At 41.3% G+C, this 26,526-nt stretch overlaps 1 protein-coding gene across 1 annotated transcript in view; it reads left to right on the top strand.

Moving 5' to 3' along the window:
• The window catches only part of WDR64 (WD repeat domain 64), a 65,786-nt gene that overhangs the window by 14,798 nt on the left and 24,462 nt on the right, over window positions 1-26,526 (top strand). Inside the window, exons 6-15 of the mRNA XM_079969470.1 lie at window positions 1,266-1,376; window positions 3,415-3,632; window positions 4,045-4,179; window positions 5,935-6,014; window positions 11,298-11,437; window positions 22,444-22,570; window positions 23,891-24,039; window positions 24,433-24,556; window positions 24,771-24,943; window positions 26,060-26,242. Coding sequence (XP_079825596.1) covers window positions 1,266-1,376; window positions 3,415-3,632; window positions 4,045-4,179; window positions 5,935-6,014; window positions 11,298-11,437; window positions 22,444-22,570; window positions 23,891-24,039; window positions 24,433-24,556; window positions 24,771-24,943; window positions 26,060-26,242 — 1,440 coding nt within the window. The remainder of the gene's footprint in view (window positions 1-1,265; window positions 1,377-3,414; window positions 3,633-4,044; window positions 4,180-5,934; window positions 6,015-11,297; window positions 11,438-22,443; window positions 22,571-23,890; window positions 24,040-24,432; window positions 24,557-24,770; window positions 24,944-26,059; window positions 26,243-26,526) is intronic.

Genomic DNA, 26,526 nt, shown 5'->3' with positions numbered 1-26,526 from the left:
GAGTTATGCAGCTGTGTTTCTTTTTTGTTACCAAAATGCTGAGAAACCAAACTTAACTGAAATGTACACATAACTATACAGGTAATGTAGTTGCCATATTGTGTCAGGGCTATTCCCGCTACTACAAAGGGAGTCCACCTTCGCATCATCCATTCATTCACCGTATAGATTTTCCCCATCACTACAATGAAGAATGCACTGCACGTTCCCTTTTGGAACACCTTTTTGCCATTTTGGTTCAGAAAACCCATCTAAACTACCACAAACTTTTGATGCTGTGCTGCTAATCCCGTTTGGAGATAATAGGCGTCTGAAGACAGAGAGAGGTTCCATCAGATTAGGTGCATCATTTATCTGGGGACTAACTGCTGCCAGGTTGTTTGAAGAGAGTTGAGCTTGCTAGTTAGAGATTATTGTATTTAATGTCCAACAGCTGCTGCTGGCACAACAGTGAGTAATAAATCGATTCATTAGGATAACTTCTCTTCCCTGCTCTTGATTATGAGGCAGCATAATTTTCTCTTCTGACTGCATTCCCCAGGTGATCATATTACTTGAACTATGTTCTTATTATAAACATTTTTCCCATAGCAGGCCTGCCGGTTCCTTGCTGTACTCATTTGGACACAAATTATATAATTCTGCCATTGCAACTGATTCTCTTTTAACATAGTTAGATCTGGTTCATAATCATCACAGGCTGTAAACAGAACTTGAGGTTCTGCAATAATTTTGACAGCTGTAGCCTCTTAAATTTAATTTAGAATCCATTAGCGTTTCAAATTGTTCTATACAAATAGCAGAGCATAGGGCAATATATCTTTGTGTAGCACCCACACACGATATGAAATTAATTTATAGCTGTGTTGAGGCGCAGAAATGTTAAAGGGTTTCCATCATAATCGGATGCAGGCAACTACAAAATGTCTGAAACAGTCAACGTTTCAATTTCAGCTTGATTCTAGGGATATTGAAAAGCTAGGATGCATATGTAATCAACTATGAAAGTTATATTATAAATTATTAAAATACTTCCACATTTTTATTCCACTGGCACAATATTTGTAATTCCATAAACACAACTTTATCACCAAATTCTGGCAAACTCAACTTTTACAGTTGTAGTTGATACTTCGACTGTAAATATTCCTTGAATTATTCTTCTTTCCATAAATCATTCCTAAGGAGACTTTCAGACATCAATTAAAGATAAAGGTTGCAAACTAGCAAAGAGGTTGATTCTGCCGACGTTTCTCTTTAACCAGGACACCTCCTGGATCACTGGATGTGATTACCTGAGTCAGCTCAAGCGTGTTGTTGCTGTGACGGAAAGAACCATTATCATCTGGGATTATAAAACACAGGGCACTGCCATGGTAAGACACTGAGTCATGCAAGTGTGTGTGTATGTGCATATGCGTTTTGGGGGTAGGGGGACAAAACAAAAATCCAAAGAATGTTTTTTTGGTATTGTGCTACAGTTTAACTGAACTATTTTGCATTCTTGTTAGCATATCTCATACTGAAGCATTATAGCTAGTAAGCAGCTATATAGAGACTGGAGACTGGATTCAGTTCCTACATGCAGCAAATATCCTATCAGATCATGAAGGGATATAAGCCTGGGCAAGAGAGCTGTAGCTTCTCTGTCCAATTAGGACAAAAATAGACTTGACATGGGAAATCTGTGATTGGACAGTCTGGTAACTTTGGGGGGGGGGGGTGTTATTGTTAAAAGTAGCAGCAGGGGACTAGATTGGGACTACAGCACTGGGGGTGAGGATAATTCTTCCTTACCATTTCACTCTTTTAAATGGCCCAGCTTCTGTTGGTCACAGCTTCTGTTGGTCACAGACAGGTACCCAAAGCGTCTGCTCTACCACTGTGCTACAGCACTTCACTTAACTCTCTCTCTCTCTCTCTCTCTCTCTCTCTCTCTCTCTCTCTCTCACACACACACACACACACACACACACACACAAATTCTTTTATCAGGATAGTTATCATAGGTTCTCCCAAAGCATTCTGGAAATCATAGTTTGTTGATATTGCTGGGAATTCTCCTACAGTTCTCAGGTTATTTAGTGGGGGGTGGGGTGTCAATATTAAACCTGTTTCTTTATGGCATAAGTATAACTCAGGGGTACAAACTACTTGTGCAAACTACTCTCCTGGTATGTCCCACAGAGGAACTTACGGCCTTCAAATAAAAACATCCTGAAGGTCCCAGGCCACAGAGAGGTTAGGCTGGCCTCAACTAGAGCCAGGGCTTTTTCAGCTGTAGCTCCAATCTGGTGGAACGCTCTGTCACAAGAGACTAGGGCCCTGCAGGACTTGACATCTTTCCGCAGGGCCTGCAAGACAGAGCTGTTCTGCCATGCCTTTGGTTGGGGTTTAGTCTGACTCCCTCTTCCCTTTCATAAGAACTTGCATGAAACTTGCATGAAACTTGGCCTCCCAATTTTTCTCACAGGCCCATATAAGTTCATCATAAACAGTTGGGCCTGGTGAACATTTAAGGTCCCCAACCCTAATCTACGGGTTGCCATCTGATTGGATTTTATTCTGATCCTGATCTGATTTGAGGATGTATTTTAATTGATTGTCTGATTTTATGTTAATGTGTTATACATTTGATGTTAGCTGCTCTGAGCCCGGCTTCGGCTGGGGAGGGCGGGATATAAATAAATTTATTATTATTATTATTATTATTATTATTATTATTATACTGATTGTAAAGCAGACGTTTTTGTGAATGGCATATTATCAAGTATATTTATTTCAAGGGACAAGGCAAGCACATCCTCCGTCCACTTTATTATTTGTTTCCGCCATTGAGCCACTAGCTGCTGAGATAAAGGAGAATCAAGAGATTAAAGGGATACAGATAAATAAAACAGCAAAAAAATAAAGCTCTACGCAGATGATACCATGTTAACTCTAGCAAATCCTATGCAGTCTTCAACAGCACCAGAGAAACGAATGTGGAAGTGTGGCTGCATATAAACAAATAAAGCAAAAACAGAAATTATAGGAGTAGATACTGGAAAGGAGGGGTGGGGGAAACAAAGGGATAATTTTGATTTCCATTGGTCTACTAAATTAGTGCATTACTTATAGAATTACGTAACACAAGACCTTCAGGAATGCTGCAAAAATAACTATGAAGAGTTAATTAAGGAATGTCAGTTGCTTTTGGCAGCATGGCAGAAACTGAACCTGTTTGAAAAGGTTTGTGTACTACTTAGGCATATTTGACAAGCTAGGATATATATCTCACAGGTTGCAGCCAGGACTTTCGAACTATCTTCTCACATAATTTTCTGAATAGCATCTTTAAGGCAAGAATACTTATTGGTGGATTAATAGAATAAATGCCAAAACATCTAATCGACAATCTGCTTTATTTCATAGGACAATTGTTTTATCATCAAACCCGTGGAACATTGCATTATTTGTGTTTGTGCTGTTCAGCGACCAGCAGAACTACTAGTGAAGGATGACATCTTACTGGGGGATGACGGGGGATACGTAAATATGTATACCATGACCAGCGATGACTTCGGCCTAAAGCAATCTAAAGCTAAAAAGAAAGCACAAATTATGGTTATCGATTCTAGGAAATTCAAAAGGTAAGTCCAGATACTTTGACAAATCTCATTATTGAGACTGAAAGTTATTGTTTTTAAATAGAGCCCATGATGGGAAGTTTCCACACTTCTTGACACAAAGAGAACATAAATATTGTATAGAACAGGTATCCCCAAATTCGGCCCTCCATCATCCCTGACCACTGGTCCTGTTAGCTAGGGATGATGGGAGTTGTAGTCTCAAAACAGCTGGAGGGCTGAGTTTGGGGATACCTGGTATAGAACAATGGGCCAGGTTTTCCTTGACATCAGTAGGCTACGGTTAGAGCAAACCATGAAGAATTCCCATTTCAAATTATTTACTTGGTATAGAGATTATAATTTATATTCCATTTGAGCTCAGTTTCTTATATATGTAGATATATGAATTAGTATTTTGTTTTATCACTCCCAGCATTAGACGCAAGCTACATGAGGACTGGGTTGTGAAAGTCAAATACTTTCCGGCCTTGAATTGTTTTGGATCCTGCTCTTTGGACAGTGTTCATTCTTTGGTTTTGGATGACCTGAGAAGACTTGAAGACAACACGTAAGGCCTTATTGTACTATATATTATTTTCATACAGATAGTCACACGTATGGGTTAAGTCAAATTGAAAACTTTAAAGGAATTGTGAGTTATATGAGCTGTGGTTTTTTTTTTAATGAAATCAAAATTAGTTATCTAAAGCCTACCATAGTGATCTTTCATACAACTATCTTGCAAATTAGGACGCACTGTTGGTCTGAAATATTGGTTTCTTTCTTGTACACCTTAGAAGTGACATGAAATTTCATTCAGGTAGGTAGCCGTGTTGGTCTGATGCAGTCGAAATAAATTTAAAAAATTTAAAAATGTCCAGTAGCACTTTAGAGACCAACTAAGTTTGTTCTGGGTATAAGTTTTCGTGTGCATGCACACTTCACAAAAGCTTATACCCAGAACAAACTTAGTTGGTCTCCAAGGTGCTACTGGACAATTTTTCAATGAAATTTCATGTTTACAATCTCAACAGTCATTTGAAGATTTTTGTCTTTTTATAATACTAAAGAAGATATAGTACATGCTATAAAGTATAAACAAATAGGTAATTCTCAGAAAAAAGCAAACATCAGCATTAACTATCATCCCCCCAAAATATCATTCAAACACACGATGAATACCATAACATTATAAAGTTTATACACAAACACACACAATGTAGAGTCAAATACGAAAAAGGGTTTGCTCCCACTACATAGGACTATAGGAAGTTGCCTAATACAAAGACAAGCCTGTCAGGAGTGCATGCAGGAGCCAGGCTCTGTGACTGGTAGGGCTTTGCAAAACTGGGGCTTTCCTAAGTTTGTTCTGAAGAGGTAAGGCGCAGCCACACAGGTGAAGCCGATTGGTAACTCACAGCACCTGGTGGCAAGAGCCGGGAAGGGATATAAGGTCAGCATTTCCCTTTGGCTCTTTGCCAAAGCAACACGCTTTCTGCCTTGCTGCGTTTGGCTTCTTGACTCCTTGCTTCCTGACCCTCGGATCCTTGGCTTCTGGACTCCCGGCTCTCTGACCCTCAGACCCTTGGCTTCCTGACTCCTGGCTTCCTAGCTCCTATTGCTGCTCCCACCCCGCCATCTTGCCCCCAGTCCCAACATCCTCAGCCGGGACTTCGACCACCCGTAAGCCGGACCGTGACAAAGCCATTAGTTGATCTAACTCAGTACTGTCTGCCCTAATTGGCCGTGGCTCTCCAGGGTTGTAGGCAGGCTTCTTTCCCAGCCCTACCTGGAGGTGCTGGGGATTGTACCACTGAGCTGTGGCCCTTCTTCTTATTGAACGAAGGAGAAATTAAGGAGCAAAGAAGGACAGAGCCTCTGCCCCAGCAAAACCAGCAGAGCAGAATACTTATTTATATGGGGTTATAGAGATAAAACAAGGAGACAGAGTGAGAGCCATAAGAGAAAGAACTGTGAGAAAGGGTTAGGTGTGGAAGGATGTCTGAGCTTCCAGCCTTGGTGGCGAGCCCAGGGATAGCAGACGGAATTTACAATTTATATTACTGAAGGGACTTTGTGATGGGGGGGGGGGTCCTTTCCTCCCTGAGGGGTTGAGGACTCACCAGGCAGAACCTGGAGTAAGGATCTGATCCTGGCTGCGAGGGCTCCTTGGTGATGTTTCGGGAACAAAAAACTGGACAATTATGTACTACTTTGGCTAACGTTACTCATTACTCCTTCCATTTTGGAACAGAGAACAGGCTACCACCCTTGCATAAGACTTTATAGCTTTATTTAATCAAATGTTTTCTTGTCATTGCAGACCTGTTAGGGAGTTCTCAGTACCAAGGGGAGTTAACGCTTTCACATACTGTGGAAAAGCCAATATTGTTGTTACTGGGGGTAGGTAAAAATGCCTTCAGTCTACTAAATAAGTCTTGGTGATCGTTTCCAAAATTTCTCGGTTGCTAAATAATTGCAATGTTATTGCTGCTGCCTACAAAACATAAATTATTATTATTATTATTATTATTATTATTATTATTATTATTTCTATCATGCCCTCATCCAATGATCCCAGGGTGTTCCACAACATAAAAACACAAAAATGCATACTATAACCACAAACAAAAACAATACCTCCCACAGGTTAAAATGCCACAGTTTGCTTAAGCAGCCAAAGGCCTGGGGGGAAGAGGAATGTTTTTGCCTGGCTCCTAAAGATAGAAGAAAACTTTGGATTTGATATCCCGCTTTATCACTACCCTGATGAGTCTCAAAGCGGCTAACATTCTCCTTTCCCTTCCTCCCCCACAACAAACACTCTGTGAGGTGAGTGAGGCTGAGAGACTTCAGAGAAATGTGACTAGCCCAAGGTCACCCAGCAGCTGCATGTGGAGGAGCGGAGACACGAACCCGGTTCCCCAGATTACGAGTCTACCGCTCTTAACCACTACACCACACTGGCTCTCAAAGGCACTTGGTGAGCCTCCTTGGGGAGAGCATTCCACAAGTGCGGAGCCACCACAGAAAAGGCCTGTTCTCATGTTGCCTGACCAATGCCTCACTCGGTATAAGGCTACTTCCTGTCTTCCTGTGCTTCATCCTGACAACAATGTACCAGCTGCAATTTACATCAGTCTCTGGATGAAGTAGCAGCATCAAGGCAATCCTGCCATATTCTAATGTGAGGAAGAAGCAGACGGTAGACATAGTCTTCCTATATAGCATCATTTCAGACTGTTGGTGTTTCTCCTAGTTTCATGCCTGGGATGACGTACTGTAGGTTTGTTATAGAGAAAGTGAAATAATCATCTCAAATTGCAGGTGGAACACCTAGGCTTTGCTAGGTTAGTATTCAGCATCACAATGAGCCTCCAGTTGTTCAGATCAGCAGTGTTGTTTGTTGAACAGCAGTGAGCATGTGGAATAATTGACAAGAAATACCATATTGGCCTGAACATAAGACGCACCCGAATATAAGCCGCACCTTTAAAATTGGAGGGGGGGGGAAAGAAAAAATACACGAATATAAGCCACTCCATTCCAGGCTGCATATGGGGGGGGGGGGGAGCCGCGCTGCATTGCCAGCGGCCTTTCCCCTTCCTCGCTGTCTCCCTTCCTGGCCTTGAGGGAGAGGATGGAGGACTGTACGTGGGGCACTGTTTGCTCCTGGATGCATACTGTAAGGTCGCAAATATAAGCCGCACTTTAACTTTTCATGGTCAGAATTTGGGGGGAAAGTGAGGCTTATATTCAGGCCAATACGGTATGTCTAAAACTGAGCACATTTGGGTCCAGCTATAGCACTACTCTATGAATCTCAATCAGCAGAGAAAAATAAAAATGTCTGATGCTAAATATAGCTAGGTTACCGATATCCTCTTATTGATTAGCAGAGAGAGTGTGGCTGAAATATTCAACATCTTATTCCCTGTAAAATAAAAATTGACATCCTAGCAATATTTTTTACTGAATTACACAAACATTTGCTGAATGCATTGATCATGCAACTAAAACAAGAACTTATTTAAGAAATGAGTCAGCTGCTCCTAAATACTAATACTTGGGACTAAAAGCAATTTATATTTAGTATTAATTGCTAGGCTGTCCATGGCTGTTGCCGTACAGTTCTAATAAAGTGCTGTCAAGTCTTGCCTGTCAGTGGAATAATGTTGTTTTAAATCATTTGAAAAACTAAGTTATAACTCAGTAAACCTTTGCTGATAAAACTGTCTTTTCATCATTTTGCTCAGAAGTATTGGAAGAAGGTTGAACAGAGAATGTATTCTTTTATTGCTCATCATTCATGTCAACATAATTCTTAGAAGTCATAAATTTAATGAATGCTGCAGATGTCTAGCTGCCTTCAAATCCTTTTTATACATTGTTACGCAGCTCAAAGTCTGCCTAACACTTTCTCCGAGCCAGTTCTATAGCACATGCTGTTTTTTGACAAATACAGGGAACTATGTAATTGCTTATGATTTTTTCCATTCACACCTACCCACACCTGATGGTCACACTGTTCTCTGTTTGAGCTGCTTCCATGTGTCTTCATCAACACCACCAAAAAAGCATCCCTACTGCCTGCCTGCTGGTCTGACATTTTAGATGAAAGATGCATAAGAAATAACAGAGCTTTATTCTTGGAACTCAAAAAAGTTTCAATGGAAGTTGAGTACAGTCTTATGCCTAGTCACGGAGACATAATAGTGATACAAAACAACCTTTTTAACTTTGTGCCTTCCCCATGCTTTGAACTACAGCCACCATCATCTCTGACTATTGGCCATGCTAGCTGGGGCTGATGGGAGTTGGAGTCCCAAAAACCTCTGGAGGGCACCAGGTTGAGAAAGGCTGGTATAAGCATTTCTCAGGTTATTCATCAAAACATGGTGGCTGCTTCCTTAGTAATGGAAAAGTAGAAGAAGATGAATGGTTTGGGAAAACTAGCATTATGCTAGACCTCCTTGATTTTTTCTTTAAAATGCAAGGCGTGCATCTGTAAAGACTGACAGAAGGTTTTCCTTTTCAAGTACATGTATTGTAATTGGCTTCCCAAACACATGGCTGGGAATGAAGCACAGCCCTTTGCCGTAAAGGCTAACAGCAAACATGCTGAAGCCAGAGCCTATCCAGGTGCTAAATAAATCATTTTAAAATTGTGTTACTGAAACATATCAGTAAACCAGCCACCCCCGTCTAAAATAGCTAGTCACAAAGTATTAGTTTGAGCAATTTATACATTCTTTGGTTACCTGCTTTCTAGATGTGCCTGTTTTTTTCAACAGAGGATCAATCGGTCCTAGTCAGAACAGGCAGACACTGTGATAAGGTGTCAGGAACAGAGCATGGTTCCTTAAAACCTCTACAGTCACTATCAGGGTAGCAGTTGCTCCCCCTAAAAAAGATGGGAGGAAGAAAAAGAGTTTGGATTTGGTATCCCACTTCATCATTACCCGAAGGAGTCTCAAAGCGGCTAACATTCTCCTTCCCCTTCTTCCCCCACAACAAACACTCTGTGAGGTGAGTGGGGCTGGGAGACTTCAGAGAAGTGTGACTAGCCCAAGGTCACCCAGCTGCTGCATGTGGAGGAGCGGAGACGTGAACCCAGTTCACCACAATACAAGTCAACTGCTCTTAACCACTACACCACACTGGCTCTTGTTAAGTTCAAAGGAATCATATGCATGGGAGAAGGATACCAGATCTGCATGAAACATGATGAATAGAGACTCCAGTGTCACAGGGTGGTAGTCAACTAAGTTTTACTCAGAGAAGGCCCACTGAAATTAATGGATCCTTAGTCATGCTAGCCACATGACCCGGAAGCTGTACGCCGGCTCCCTCGGCCAATAAAGCGAGATGAGCACCGCAACCCCAGAGTCGGCCACGACTGGACCTAATGGTCAGGGGTCCCTTTACCTTAACCCTAATTTCAGTGTGTCTCTTTGGGATATTCTTCTCTCTATTGCTCTGATATGCCTTCAGTTTGACTGAAGATGGTATGTGCTTCCATTCAAGAAGTGACAGGGGTCTGTTCCATCTGGCATGTCTCCACGCCAAGACAAATGTGCAGTGGGTTCTCATCCAAGAGATGTTGTTTGCAGATGACGCAGCCTTCACAGCACACTCTGAGGAAGCTCTACAGAGACTCATCAACCACTTTGCCCAAGCCTGCTTGGAGTTTGGCCTTACCATCAGCCTGATGAAGACCAACATCTTGGCTCATGATATTGCCAGCACTCCACACAGCAGCATGGGTGACCACACACTTAAGGTGGTTGACAATTTTGTCTACCTGGGCATAACCAGCAACTTCCATTGACACTGAGCTGTACAAGCATATTGGCAAGGTAGTGAAGGCAATGGCTCATCTTCCAAAAGGGTATGGAGGAATGTGATGCTAACAACTCCCAAGATGAAGATCTACCAGGCTTGTGTGCTGAGCATGCTGCTTTATATGGAAATGAGTCATAGGCAATGACTCACTACCCGCCAGGAGCAACGCCTCCATGCCTTCCGTATGTGCTGCATCAGGAAGATTTTGGGCAGCACATGGTAGGACAGAGTCTCAAACAAAGATGTGCTCTTCCAAGCTCACATTCCCAGTATGTTCGCACTTATGTCTCAGAGATGTCTAAGCTGGCTTGGTCATGTACACAGAGTGGCAGATGGCAGGATCCCCAAGGATGTGCTTTACGGGGATTTGGCTTGAGGCACCATGCCTGTTGGCAGACCAACTCTGCTATAAAGATGTCTGCCAATGTGAAATGAAGGCAACACCAACCTTGCCGTGGAAATTCCTTGCAGATGACCACAGTGCCTGGAGACAGTCAGGTTGTGTATCCACATCAATGGCCACAGGAGGAATGACTTCTGGGAGTAGCCCAGAGAGAAGAAATGCTATGGTGCATCCATAACAGCAAAACTGGATGCCTTCATTTGCCCCAGCTGCAATAAGATATGTCTCTGCTGTATCAGTCTCAGCAGCTACAGCTGGCACTGTAACTCTCCAACAGTTTGACTTAACCCTCAGTGGTGGACTCTTCCATTGTCCCTCAAGAGCAATGGAGGCCAACAACTAACTTTGCATAATATTTAGAAGAAAACCACCCAGAGTGGCACTGCACAATCTGTGACTGTGCTGGTCAGACACGTAACACCTACTACAAAGGTGCTTAATATACAGTTATCTAAGCAGGAATAAGGACATAGAGAGGAAACAGTATTCTCCCCTCCCCCCATTAGACCAGTTAGCTAAGAATTCCCATGTACTTGCAATATCAACACAGTATTACATGCAGCTACAGAAGAAAGCAATACAAATCCCACAAATTTGCTTCTGACAGGCTAATAGCTCAAACAAACACGGACAGACAAAGAGCTTTCCCACTCTCCAAAATGGAGGTTACATCTTAAAATGGCAACATGTTGGTTTGAGATGCATAGAAAAAATAATAACCATACAAGTGTAAGCACTGCTGCCGCCCCCCACAAACTGCTAAATGATATGGTAATAATAATAATCTCATATCATGTACCAGTCTGTGATGATGATGATGATGATGACAACAACAACAACAACAACAACAACAATACCACAGTATATTAATAACTCTACCAGTTTTGAGTTGTTTTGCAGCCCAGGTAACAGGCTCACTGGTCCATTCCTTTCTCCAGGGGATGATAAAATTCTTCGTTTGTGGCATCCTAACATCAATACAAAGCCAGTGGGGAAGCTGATGGGACATTTATTTAGCATAACAGAGATTGTCACCAATGAAAAGGACCAGCACATTATTAGCCTTTCGACTGCAAAGGTAAACTACTTTTTCACTGTATCTTACTGAGCAGTGGTGTAGTGTGGGTTGTCAGCACCCGGGGCAAGGCAAGTAATTTGCGCCCCCTAACCCAGTAGGGGCAGAGAGCTGCGAGTGCGAGCGCGCGCGCCCCCCCCCAGATGTTGCGCCCGGTGCAGCCGGGCCCCCTGCACCCCCCACGCTACGCCACTGTTACTGAGAGAAGCTGCTGCTTTCTCCTCTCATCAGTCAGTAAAAATTATATATATACATATATATATAGATGAGACAACCCACAATTTTTCCTTTGAGGGATCTTCTGCATTCTAGTTCATATAGATATAGGCAGTGCTTTTTTTCTTTTAAAAAATGGTCAGGGGTACTCTCATTTTCCTACTCGTATTGAAATACTGCACCTCAATAAGGCCAAACTTAGATTCACAAAATGTTTAGGGGTATGTGTGCCCCTGCGTCTCCCCAGGAAAAAAAGCACTGGATATAGGAGGTAGTCAGCTGTACAGTGCATTAGTCCAAAACTACTCTTTTCAATGTTTCCCCGAAGTCTCTATTTAAATCCCTTTCCTCCAATCAAAATGTTGAATATATTGGAAAAGTCCAGGGAAGCAGTCTATAAACATATGGGAAATGGGATACTATAGAAAATCTTGTTAGCATATATCCATTTGCAAATAGTGAAATTGTTTATTTATCCGGCATTTCTAAAAAGAATCTGCATTAACATCATGGTGACTCCAGTACTTTCTTTCCTCTTTCATTAGTCCCAAAATGATTTAATGCAGTGTAGAGTCTGGTATGACCTAGCCATGAGTTTAAATTTCTCTGGAGACTTCAGAGAAAAAGTAAACAAACAAACAAAGCACAATCAGTGCAATCTTGATCCTTTCTGAGTTTTGCACATATATTTTTCACTCTTGATACTTGTACTGGAATATAACTCTTAAAAATAGTATTAGAATATAAGTTTATAGTGTTGTGAGTTGGGGGGGGAGTACGCTGTATGCCAAGACCCTTCTAATGCCTGAGCCCCACTTCTAATTCTTGGAATAGCTTCCCGGTGAAGTGATAGCCTGGGTGATGGGCCATTAAGGGGAACAAAGGAAGTGGATCTGTGCAAGATGGCAAAAAGGTGGAGGCCCCTCCCCCAGCTGGTGGGTAGTTAGAAAGACAAAGTCTGAGAGCCGAGAACTGGAGTGATGTGAGGTAGGAGCAATGCTTTTTTCTGAGTTTGCTCAAAGGTACACAGTACTGGCACCCTTTCCCCCAAATGTTAAAAGTGTAGCACTTACTGTAAGTACTTCATGGTGAGTACTATGAAGTCTTTTTCTTTTTTAAAAAATGCACTGGGTAGAAGGAAAGCTGCAAGCTGGGAAGTGAGAGAGTCGAGCAGTGTTTCTTAAAATATTAATATAATAATAATTATAACATAATATAAATCATAATAAATTAATAATAAAAATATAGCAATATAGCTGCCAGGTGTAGCAAGGAGATACATCTTACTATATCCCTATAGTATCAAAAGGGTATTTTCTGTTTTCCCATCAGCCTACCATTGCATGAATGAGCTCTTGGCAAGCCCAGCCAGAGTCCACTGTATTCTTTGTTTGTATCAAGGCAAAACAAAAGCCTTCTGGAAACTATTAGAGGGAATTAAGAAGACTTAGTGTTGATGATGCAAGCGGAACACCCGAGTGGGGAATTGAGTTCCAGTATCTGCTTCCCTACTTATGTTCCATTCACTACCTGCTGTGACTCTGCTCTCCTGAGCTCTCCTGAGCAGCATTCCTTGTCAGATTATGGCTGCAAATTAATTTGCCCTGATAAAGCTGATAAAACGGGGGGCGGGGGCGGGGGAGTAATTAAATCAATTAAAAGTGTGTAATTGAACAAACCAGAGGAAATGTGAGGTTGGCCACAATTCAAACAGCTCACATCCAGAAATGAAGAGGCATGGCGAATGGTCTCAGCCCTTGAAATGTCAGTACATTATGTTATCTGCATCCCTCTCTCCTGAGTGGTGAGAGGTTTTGAAGATTACCTGAGATGGTGGTATCATTGTGATGTATGGTTTTATTTACACATTTACACAAGCTGAGTATAAGATGGTAGGGCTCACAGCATTAAAACTCCAGCAGATCATGCTCTCCTATTAGGTTTTGGGGGGGCTGGAGCAAAGCCATGCTTTTGAACTTGACGCAGAGAGGAAGCCAAGCTTAGGTGTCTTCCCAGCTCGAAATGAGACTGGGCTAGATTATCTGTGATCTAAAAACAGATGGAAACAACTTAGGGAAAATCCAGTAAGACAACCATTTGATGAAGACATTATGTGGCTGCCCCATATCAGTGAGCAAAGTGCAACAATTCCACATTAAGTTTCCAAGGGTGCTTCCAGAGGATCTATATACTGGGCAATCATCCTGATTTTTTTACAGGGAGATTAGACAATGTTGGCTGTTTAATGAGTATTCTGAGTTGTTTGCAGGAAGCTTTGTTGATGTTGCATCAGAGCAAGTTCTCATTCTATGCAGTGCATTTTCTCATTATTTTCCTTTTTGCAAAGTCTGATACCTGTGCATTTTTTTTATGGTCCGAAATGCAGAACTTTGCTTTTGTCCTTATTGAATGGCATGGGGGGGGGGGGATCCAGCTCAGTTTTCTACTTTATCAAGATCATTTTGAATTCTATTCTTGCCTTTTGAGTGTTAGATTTCCTCACACTTTTGTAACCTTCACAAATTTGATAAAGATTCTATCCGCTTCTTCATCCAAGTCATTGATGGACATGTCAAAGAGCATCAATCCCAGCCCTGAAGGATCCCACTTGAAGCCTCCCAAAATTTAACAATGAACTATTGATAAGCGCTCTTTTTCTAACCAAGATACAGTGCAGAACTTTGTCAGATCCTTCGCTTAAATCAAGATAAAACTGTGTCCACAACATTCCCATACCCACTTAGTTAGTAACCTAATCAGAAAAAGAGATTATTATTATATTTTATTTGTACCCCACCCATCTGACTGGGTTGCCCCAGTCACTCTGGGCAGCTTCCAACAAATATAAAAACATAATAAATTCCATTCATAAACATCATAAATACTTTCAGGGTGTCATGTTATAAATGTTACTATTCTAGACGGTATAGTTGTAATGTTGCAAAAGTCTGACTTTTGTAAGCCATATCCACAATTTATTTTAAAATACTCGGTTTCTTCTGGTTTAGCCGGATTCCAGCCAAGTGGCCTTTGTTCACATTGTCCAACGCTATCCATTGAAATGACATTGCAAATTAGACAGATGTTTCCCATAGTGCACTGGGCTCAGCAGGCTGCTTCTACTCACGGAGAGGTTCTTTGTCGAGAGCAAGCAGCAGAGTGCTGTGGGTTTAAATAGAAAGCTGTGGGGCCTATCTGTGAATACAAATCTTTGATAAAGGTTTACTGAATATAGCCATTCTTCTCCAACCCCCACCCCATTGCTCTCTGGATGGAAGACTGACATACATTTTATAATGGAGACTCAGTTGCAATAAATAGGGTGTGAACTGTAAGAACAATCACAGCAAAATTCACTGTTTGAACAAATTCTAGACTATTTCCTATATACATCTGGCACTTCGGCCTAGAAAAGAAAATGGACTGAAATGGGTCAAGTGGTGAAAATGTACAGTTTTGTTTTTACAGATTGGTTTTGTTCAGAGTAGCAGCAGGGAGCAACCTTTGTCATGTTGCATGAAAATGGGGCAACGCGATCCACCATTTTTTTCCTATTGCACTCAAGGAACAAGACCTACAGCAGGCATAGGGAAACTCGGCCCTCTAGCTGTTTTGGGACTACAACTCCCATCATCCCTAGCTAACAGGACCAGTGGTCAGGGATGATAGGCGTTGTAGTCCCAAAACATCTGAAGGGCCGAGTTTGCCTATTCCTGACCTACAGTGTATAGGATGTCAACTTTAAGCATGTATTTAACTATCTCCTTGATTTTTACATATAACCCAGAGGGCAAGACTTTACATACATACATCATTTTATTTGTATGCCACCTTCCCATTTAAAGCCATGCTCAAGGCAGCTTTCAGCATGGGGCAGGGGGGAACCTAATTACAAACATAAGTAGTCAGACAACAAATTAAGCATCAAAAATACAAAACTAAATTGACCAATATATATATATATATATATATTCAGTAGCAGCAACAACCCTGCCTCCCTCTCTTTACAGAGAGACTCCCAGCAACTCTTAAGAAATTCATTATGGTTGGAGGTCTCAGGAAACTGCCCAAGTGGTGTCTGTTTTTACATTTGCTAACTGAAGAAACAAAATGAGATTTGGGCTCCTTCCCCTAATACTGGCAGCCCCTTTCTGCTACTACTTGACTAAATATTAAAGCCATTTCCATATATTAACAAATTAAAACCAGCAAAATAGAATTCTGGACAGAGCCATGTGATATTCAGACTGTAATACTAGACACAGAGGCTCCACTGAACAGTGATCCACTCTATGTTTTCCAGTTGTGTAACATACTAGAATCTGGAGCCGTTCAAACCCAGGACTCAGGCCCCATCTGCACTATACATTGAATGCTGTGTCCTACCATTTTAACAACCATGGCTTCCTCAAAAGAATCCTGGGAACTGTAGTTTGTTAAGGGTGCTGAGAGTTTTCAGGAGACCTCTATTCCCTTCACAGAGTTAGAACTTTCAGAGTAGTTTAACAATCCATCCCTTGTCCCAGGGGACTTTGCTTTAAGTGTATAGTGCCTCTCTCTTCCCCTACCAGGGAAGCTGTCTTGCTATTAGACAGCTATGAAAGAGTCTGGGAGGCCTCACTTTTGACTAAAGTCATTTTAATGAAACCATGATCTGCCCTGAGCACTGTCCTTGTCTGTTTTTTTCTGGGGCCCTTGGAGTCTTACACAAAATGGGACTTACTGAGAAAACATGCAAAGAATTACACCCTCTGATTATTTAAAATGGCTCTGCTTCAAATCTGAACAATACAGTAGCACAGCCGAATTCCATCCATTCCCTATGTAGCCGAGAGCCAACTGAACGGGAGAAACATTCTGTGAGAAAAGTAACCCAGATATGAAAGCTGTATCCTCCAGGAATAGCTTACAGTGTCATAGTTGTTTAGCTAGCCTGTAATTTTCATTTTTACTCGCATTAAGGTCTCCATAGACTTCTTGAATTGTGTAAGTGGACTACAGTGCTATCAGAAAGGTTGCAAAATCCACAGTCAAAACACTGGTGAAAGCCAGACAATTTTCATGTAATGCCTAATAATAATATTCAAGCTGCAGTTCTGATGGTATCTCATCCCACTGAGATTAATGCGATTTGAGCTCTGATCATTGTTCGAGATGTCAGTCTCCAGGATCAGATGTCCTTCATATTCTTTACCTATATTCAGTTATTGTAGCAGCCTGTTAGGAAAAGATCTTAACTGAAATGTTTGCTTATGACAGTCCATATAACTCAAAGAATGTTCTTTAGGGGTTTTTAAGAGTCACAGTGTTAGAGCTAGTTACATCTCTCTTAAATACACATCTCTGTCTTTTTCAAGCATTTCCAGGTACAGGGGAAAGTAAATAATTCCTGGGCAGGATGAGCTCTTCCACTGGGCTTAGTTAGCACCTAGCTCACACTCATGTGTTCTCCATAGATGAAACAAAGCATGAGTAAGATCAGTGGGATCACATGCAAAAGCATGTGGAATCTCACACGAGGTGCACTTACTTTGATACGGAGTCAACAGTTCCAAACTATGCATGGATTCTTAGTTTTCAGATTCAAAAGCCAGCACTCACATGGCAGTCTACATGCAGATGCATGACAGGGTCATTTGTTATTTTGCCCAGGCAAGTTCCCTAATTTGTCAGAACTTAGAATAGCGCTGTTCGCTATAAATAAAAGCCTTCCCCCAAAGCGGTTTGTCGCTGGTCACCTCCAAAAGTCCCAAGCAAATGTGCTGGAATTTCTCAGCTGTTCGTTGTGCCTGACCTCACGCAGCCATGCGTGTGTGTACATTGTTGCATGCACAGTGGTGACGCTGACTCCCCAGCCTGCTTGCAGCAAACTGTGTCAAAGTTACTCATGTTTAAATTCGTCACTTGCATAATTGCCGCAGCTCATGCCCACAGGACAAGGAAAAAGATCAAGGTGAAAGTGTTTGTTCCTGTCTCTCTCTGTAGGAGCTTTGGGATTTACCTATGAAATGGCAACTTTCTCTTCTGAATGGCAAAGGAATAGTGTGCCCGTCAAATATCACGTAATGAGCTCAAAGTGCTATATTATTTATCCATTGCCAAATAATTTATGGCAAACTATCATGCCTTCCATGGAAAAGCATTGTGTAAGACCAAATTCTCTAAACTCATAATGGAATTCTGTTCATACCATCCTGAAGTTTAGAAAATTGTGTATACATGGCCATTGGGTGCGAGACCCAGAAAAGTTTTGCATTGCAGATTTGTAGGGCCAAGATTAGAGATTTAGAGATTTAGATATTGTTACGCCAACCCCCAATCTCTTTTGAGCAGTGCACAAGCTTCCAGTCGATTCCAGACACTCACCCTGGGTCGTGTTTCCATTGAGAATCAAGACACGGCAGAGACGGTAGTGACTTTAAGATATAGTACGGCTTATTCATATATATACAACCTGAGTGTACGTGGAGGGAGTTGCAGATCTTATAGCATTGTCATCTCAAGGGTGTCTCTCCCTGCTTCTCTTATGGCTTCTGCCAGCTGGAGTCCAGAGCAGCCAGCCATACTCCTAAGTCTCTGGGCTGCCGCCTTCCCAGCCAGCAGCCAAGATGGTTCTGGCCCTCCAGCCCCCACATGGAGTGCTGGCCTGACTTCCTTTCTTCTTCCTAGAAAACCCTGCCAAAACCCAAAGCTCCTTCCTGTCACCTCACACCCCTCCCGGCCACCTTGGTAACCTTTGTTTTACCAAGACCTGGGGGATTCCTCTTGAGGTGACCTCTGCTTATTGTTTCATAATGAGCTACATTCAGCCAGTCTAGTCCGGCTAGTGAGCATAGGCTACATACAACCAGGAGAACTGCTGCAGCCTGTATTTTCCTTTCAATGTCCCAAATATTATCTCAACACTACCATTTCTTGATTTCTACTCTTCACTATTAAACTCTGGCACTCCAAATCTGTAACACTAGAATAGAAAAATGCATTGTAAATCCTGCACAAAATACCTACTTTCTAAAAAAGCTAAATCAAAACTCTAAAGCACAGATCGTATGGCACTTGCTAAGGAGTAAGGCTGCAACCCTATACACCAGGGGTTGTCAACCTTTTTACTACCAGGGGTAGTCACCCTCCAATGCATCTTTCTTGATGGTAAAATTTTCTTACCTCCCACCAGTGCTCGATGGAAAGAGGATTCCGCTTGTGCCGTAGAACCCCCTACCGCCCACCTAGAATCCTGAAACGCCCACTAGTGGGCGGTAGGGACCAGGTTGACAACCCCTGCTATACACACTTACCTGAGAGTAAGTCCCATTGAACAGAATGTGGCTTACCTCTGAGTACTATAGATATATGTATGTTTACACTGCACATCTCATTGAAATCTGTCTTATTAATAGACACAAATAGAGTTGCTATTCTATGGTGGGGCAGGCAACATGGTGCCCTCATGTTATTGGCCTACAGCTCCCATCATCCCTGATTATTGATCAAGCTGGCTGGAGCTGATGGGAGTTGTAGTGCAGTGTCTAGAGCAGGCATAGGCAAACTCGGCCCTCCAGATGTTTTGGGACTACAACTCCCATCATCCCCTGACCACTGGTCCTGTTAGCTAGGGTTGATGGGAGTTGTAGCCCCAAAACATCTGGAGGGCCGAGTTGCCTATGCCTGGTCTAGAGAGCAGCTTGTTGGCTACACTGTGCTATAGCATTTTCACAGATGATCCTGGGAACAGTGTATTGTCTAGAATATGCCACATGGGTACTATACATTCAATAATATAAAACAAAAGAGGCATTTTAAAATTTAAGGTGCATCTACATTTGAATTGCTGTTTTAAAAATGCAGAAGAAAGCCTTTTAAAGCACTGTTTGTTTATACAGCTGCATATATTTAAATTGGATCTTAAAGGGGAAGAATCCAGTCATAGTTAAGCTCATTTAAAACCATTGATTTCATCAGTGACCAGACCGTAAAAAAGTCATTTCCACTGAATGCATTCCAAGTGGTTCTTATTTAAAGTTGATTTGAGCATTAGAGGCAAAATCTGTCTTCAGTCTGAGTGAAACCATAATGACATTTCATTCAAGTTTTGCCCCCGTAAAATTGATTGATGTTATATTTATGTTTTTGCTACTAGTTTCCATCTTGGTGCTAGAGAAAGTGATTTAAAATGCAATTACTTTTAGAATCCACTGACTTTAATCAAAATTTAATGTGTCCTTCCCTGACAAATTGTGGGGAACTCTAGGTCAAGTGCATCCTGGGGGGTGGCATGCTTGAATGGAAAAATGAAATCCAAAATATAATTTGAACTTCTATATAGAACATATGGTGGTTCCGTTTTTTTGTGGATCAAGAGAGCATGGTGACACAATAAACTCTTTAGCTGATGAAGAAATAAACAATTTACCTGCCTGGGTAGTTCAGCTGGGAGAGCATGAGACTTTTAATCTCAGGGTTGTGGGTTCAAGCCCCATGTTTGGCAAAAGATACCTGCATTGCAGGAAGTGACCTTTGTGGTCTCTTCCAACTCTACAATTCTAAGATTATATGATTCTAATTGTTAAGTACAGTCAGTTTAAGAGTGAAGATCCGTTTAGTACTGGGGTGGATAATCATTTTGGGGACTTTGCATTGTGTTTGTAAGTTAGTGTAGGTCATTTCTTGTGGAAAAAACCTAATAAATACAATTATTGTTAATATTGATAACTACACACACACACACACACACATTTAAAAGTGGAAAACACTGGGGAAAGGCATTGTGGACACAAAAATATCTGTTGGCACCCTGACATCATAGTGGGATACCAAAGGATCAGAAAATTTAAGGGGGGGGGCGTATTTTCAGGCCACAATAAAGTATTGAAAGTCAGATGTGGCCTGCAAACCATGGGTTAGCTTAGCCCGCCTTACTCTAGGAATTTTGAGACTCTTGGTCCATGCATACACAGCTTAGGCAAAGAAAGTGGCTGAAAATGTCCAGTCTAAAGCAAATGTACAGTATGCATGTATAGATAATGGACGTGGTACCCTTGTCCATAATTCAACTGTCCCATAGATTTCAGTGCAGCTTAGACAAAGGGAAACACCTTCAGGATTTCTGGCCAGAAATGAGGTTGCTTAGTGAGAGGCAAAGAACAACATTTTGCACATGGCAGTTTACACTATGTATCCGATGCTTGAAGTGCACATTGCAGAGGGACGCACTGGTGCCATCACTTCTCTTCTTTCCATATAATATTTAATAATGTAGGGTAGTTTATTAATTTCAATGGATCTACTATGATACGAAACCACTGCACTCCTAGTTTCTCTGTCATTTCCTTGTTTGTTGTGTTTATTATGACATGTTGTTTCACTAGACTTTTAACAGGAGAGAGGGAGAAGTAGAGATGGGGTTTCTGTTTTTGGTGGGAGGAGTTCATCCTCTGTAACAGGCTGTTTTGTACTGATGAGAGTTTTTGTCTATTCAGCTCTCTCTCTTGGGAAGAAGCAGGGAGCAAGGAACCAAAAACAGGTAGCTTATGACAGATGTGCTAACAAAGCCATACAAAGCTATTAGGCAGCCATCTGGCTCTCAGCATGATCCCCAATCCGATTAACTCTGTTCAGCCAAGAGCCCCCAGAACGTTAGTAATTTCACAAATTGAATATAAAATGATTGCTCCTTGTTTTGGAACTTCTCTTTAGACAACAGGCAGGCTTGCAAACAGAAGGGTGTTTTTAAACCATCTATTGTAATGATGAGGCGAACACACTGGTACATCTATAAATATCCCAAAACATTCAATCCACAGCACATGAAGATCTGTGGGGACGTTTTATGTTATATGTTAGTTTATTGTTCCTGAATTCAATGTCTGGAGAGAACTGTCCATCAAGGCCTGCATTTAATAATGCTCATGTGTACTGTGATCAGCATAGTTTTGGCGCAATGCATAGGCATCGATCTCTGACAAGATCTTGTCAGTGATGCTACTACAGTATAATTGTTCTGATGCAGTAATTGTTATCATTTTTTTTAAAAAAAAAAATGCATTGACTTTTAATTGAGAAATCTGTGGCACTGAAACATGAGGTTGTGGTCTTCTAAATGCTGTTAGTCTTGCTGAATAAAAGGCATTAACATTGCTAGGAAATGCAAATTAGGTTTTGCCCAAATGATGCAGGTAGAAAAAAATTAAAGAAAGTATCCATGCCGGCTTTTAATGCTGGTTTTTGGTTACCAGATCAGTTATTTTCAAAGCTTATTTTTCAGATAAAAAATTAAGGCAGATAAGTATCAAAAGCCATAGTTCTAAAATATAAAACAATCCACAATTCAAACAAATCATAAACAAAAATATTAGCATAAAAACCCATTTTTTAAACAAATAAACTTTTTATTTATTTCCCACATGCGGTGTACCTGATTTTTATGCTAACAACCACCAGAATTAAAACAGCAAAATCCCAGAAAGAGGAAATATTGCACTGAAGGCCTTTTTAAATATGCATATAAAACAACACAGTGAGGAGGCCTTGAATTGATTCCAAGTCATATACGTAACTTAGGCAGTCTGGGCCTTTTAAATAAATAAATAAATCTGCTTTTAATTTTGTGTTTGTGTGTGAAGTTCTGTCTTGTTGCATTGTTATTGTTTGTTTTTTGTTTTTCTTATGCATTGTGTTTTTACCTATTCTTTGGAAACCACCCAGATGACTTTGTGTTATGGGGCAGCGAATGAATTACATATATAAATAAATGCAGTTATTCTACCACAAGATAACCCATCTTGGTTTTCTTTCAGATTTTCAGAGTGTGGGATATCCAGACACTTTCCCTGATGCAGGTCTTCCATGATTCCCAAGCAGGGCCTAGAGAGACACAAATCTTTACTATGGTATTTGACAATAACCATGGCACACTTATTACAGGTATGTTTGTGTAATCATTAGGAGCAAAATACCTCTTCAGATATGAATCTGGGGTGCTGATACATAATCGTGAAAAGTAAATGGATGGCCTTCCAGCTGTGTTGTTTAGACCAAGAGTAGCTACAGAAATGTGAGGAAAACAAACTGGTGGCTTTAAATAATTAAAGCAATCCCAACCTATGATGCTGATAATTCAAAGCCACAAACATCTTGTGTCTTTTTGTCTCCGAGATGCACTTTTTTGGCATCCATTAAAATCTTGAACATAATTTTTATGTGAAGTAAAGTCTGAAAATAGATTTATCATAGTTTATAGCCACAGAGGCAGGAATTCCTGTAAGATATGTAACGTAGATATACCTCTTCTTCCTCACCACTACAGTGTTTTTAAAAAATTAATTAATAATATTAACTAATCACAGGTAGGTAGCCAAGTTGGTCTGCCGTAGATGAAACAAAATAAAAAAATTCCTTCCAGTAGCACCTTAGAGACCAACTAAGTTGGAAGGGATTTTTTTATTTTGTTTTGATTAATTAATTAGTACCCCACCCATCTGACTGGGTTGCCCCAGCCGCTCTGGGCAGCTTCCAACATAAACTCTTAAACCTCACAAAGCTTCCCTGTACTGGCCCTATAATAGGACTGCCTTCAGATAAGAATATTTGATGGGTCACTGAGGTCAGTGACAGTTCCCCTCTCGTTTTCCCCATCTTGAAAAAATGTACATATATTTGTCTTTCACTTTTGGTGAAGAAGTGGACTCCTATTAATCTTTCCATAGGTGTTTAGTTCTGCTGTAATATGTGGTGGCCTTTGATTGTGCAAGAGACTCAATCTTTATATGTTGTATCCTCTCTGCTTTTTCAGAAAGGGCAGGCTCCCATTTTCATTCCTCCTGCCATTCAACCACTCTCTTCCTCTCATGCACACACTGCATGATCAAGAGTTCATGGTGGTCCTTGCAGAGTCAAGCAACATTCATGATGGGTCTCACAGTCAGGCATAGCGGTGGCATGCTCTTGACCTCCCAGCACAGGCATCTCTGCAGCTTATCAGTCAGGTCTGAGGTGGCAGGGCAATTGGTGCTGTGTGGATATACCAGCAAGGCCAACACAATCTTTATATGTGGTTAGGGCGTACAGGAGTAACAAAGTGGGTCCTGGCCACATCTTCACTGGCATGCTGCCCTTGGAGGGCTGGCTGACCCTCAGTGGAGCCCTTGGGCTGAAAAGTTTTACCCATCCCGTCGGACATGTTTCCCAGAGTGGCTGACAATAGCATGCAACCGGATGCAATAACCCTTATTATATGATTCACAGGATCAGCTGTGATTGATATTTATCCTCTCACACGAGTTATACAAGACACGAAACAGGTTCCCCAGACACATGAGAGGAGCATCAATGTGCTGATTTACAACAAAGTCTTTCGCCAAATTCTAACTATCTGTTCTGAATCAATCGTAAAGGTGAGTATGAATCCTGCAAGCTTCTCAAGTGCAAAGCAAAATATTTGCACAAAGGATTTAAGAGCAAGTAGACTATCTGGGGGGCTTTATCTTCCTACATATTGGTAAGCCAGGTATGGGGGACCAGGTGTTGCTGGACTTTAGATTCCATCATCCTTGACCATTGGCCATCCTGACTGAGGCTGATGGGAGCTGAATCCAGAGGGCCACAAGTTCCCGATCCCTGCATTAAACCCAGGAGAAAATGTTAAGAATAGGAATTCTTAGCTTTTTCCTTTCCACTTTCTCTTATCCCCTTAGCTTAATGTTTATTATAGATATTTGAGGAAAGTGACAGCTATGTAAATATATATCTGTGTAGGTTGAATTCCATATAATTCACTTTATCTTTAGGTCTGGGAACTAGAAACAGGCCAACAAATATACCAGATTGAGGATGCCCATGGACCGAATGTTGAGTTGACATGTGCAGCAATTGATAAAAATGGATTCCACCTTGCCACTGGAGCATGCGATGGTAAAACAGTGTTATAATTGCAGATTGTAATAACACCACATCTTTATATAATTGCTTTGTGATGGGGGCTGAAAGAATATTGAACTGGAACCTATTTTCAGTACTCTAGGACTTCATAATGAAGGCCAGTTGAAGGCTGCTTCCTATATGACAAGGAGAAATCTCAGGTGCTTCCATGATGAGTGACATTCCTTCTGCTTTTTTGCACTTTTAGGAACTGTGAAGACTTGGGATTTTGGAAGTGGACAGCAACTTAAAGTTTTGCCTTTAATCAGGGAAAGCACAGTTAATGAACACTGGCTGATGCAAATGGTTTACCTGAAGGCTAGTGGAAGTAGACATGTCATCCTGGTCTTGGAGTACAGTGGGACTATCAAAATTGTTCAGGTTTTGTTATAGATTGTTTTTCTTCGGTTGGTTGGTTTGCTTGTCAATGAATTATACATCCTTCAACCTTAGGTCCCAGAGCAAGTTACAACATTAGAACACAATGTTAAAAACTGTGCTTGCACTTACAGGACATTTGTAACAGGAAGGGGTTGAATTCCTCCCATGGTTTCAATATATCCAGTATATCTCAACTAAAGACAACCAACCATGCCCTGCCCTTCCAGCCTCTCTCACCACCAAGGAAAAAAAATAAATGAAAGAGAACCTACCCAAGTGACACAGATGCAAAAACCTCACACATACACTAAGTGGTGCTGTTGTCATTTAGTCATGTCCGACTCTTTGTGACCCCATGGACCAGAGCACGCCAGGCACTTCTGTCTTCCACTGCCTCCCGCAGTTTGGTCAAACTCACGGTGGTAGCTTCGAGAACACTGTCCAACCATCTCGTCCTCTGACGTCCCCTTCTCCTTTGTGCCCTCCATCTTTCCCAACATCAGGGTCTTTTCCAGGGAGTCTTCTCTTCTCATGAGGTGGCCAAAGTATTGGAGCCTCAGCTTCACGATCTGTCCTTCCAGTGAGCACTCAGGGCTGATTTCCTTCAGAAGGGAGAGGTTTGATCTTCTTGCAGTCCATGGGACTCACAAGAGTCCCTCCAACACCATAATTCAAAAGCATCAATTCTTCGGCGATCAGCCTTCTTTATGGTCCAGATCTCACTTCCATACATCACTACTGGGAAAACCATGGCTTTAACTATACGGACCTTATACACTAAGTAAAATAATGTAAATTCACCATCCCCCTTCTCCCCCAACCTTATACTGTATACAACAGTAATATCTCACATGGAATGTAACTGTTCAGTAGAAAATATTCTACAACCTGGAAATAGAGACAATGAACGTACCGGTACTTTTGTATCCCAAGAAAATCTTTAATAAAAATCCTTCTCCCAGTACATCTGAAGTGCCTCCCCAAAATGAATAATTAGGTTAGCCTCTGTTAGAAAACCCACCACCCCAAAATATTTATATCTGGAGAAATAAATCATGCCAAGTTGATTCTCAATTTTTTCTGTGCTACTATTCTTCCAACTCCTTGTTCTCCTAGGGTAATGAAGGTGAAGTTTATCTATGCATTACTTGGGAGCTTCCTGAAGCAGTATCATTTGCTCTACAAGGCAATCCACTCATGTCCCTAAAACTGAGTCCCAATGCCAAGAAAAGTAATGGATTTTTTCCAGATGTTCAGCTGCTGCTTGATAAGGTGCCTGTGAAAAAATCAAAGAATGAGGTGAGTATTGATTGGCAAATCTGTCCATTTCAGTTTCTCTCAGTTTCTCATTTTTTCCAAACTTCATTTCAGACCGCCACATATCCATACCAGTTGACAATAAAAAAAAATCCTCATGTAAATTGAGCATTTTAATTCAAATTTATCCTAATATACACATTTTTGTGTGCAGTTTTCCCTAATAAAATGCATTTGTATATGTTATTTTCACTGATGCATGCATTTCAATGTGAATGTGCATTTTTGTATATATGACTTGCCTTGTAGCTGCACTGCAAAATTTG

This window comes from Podarcis cretensis (assembly GCF_951804945.1).
Source record: "Podarcis cretensis genome assembly, chromosome: 3".
NCBI lineage: Eukaryota > Metazoa > Chordata > Lepidosauria > Squamata > Lacertidae > Podarcis > Podarcis cretensis.
Note: the sequence above shows the minus strand (reverse complement) of the source record. Positions and strands in the feature narration are given on the sequence as shown.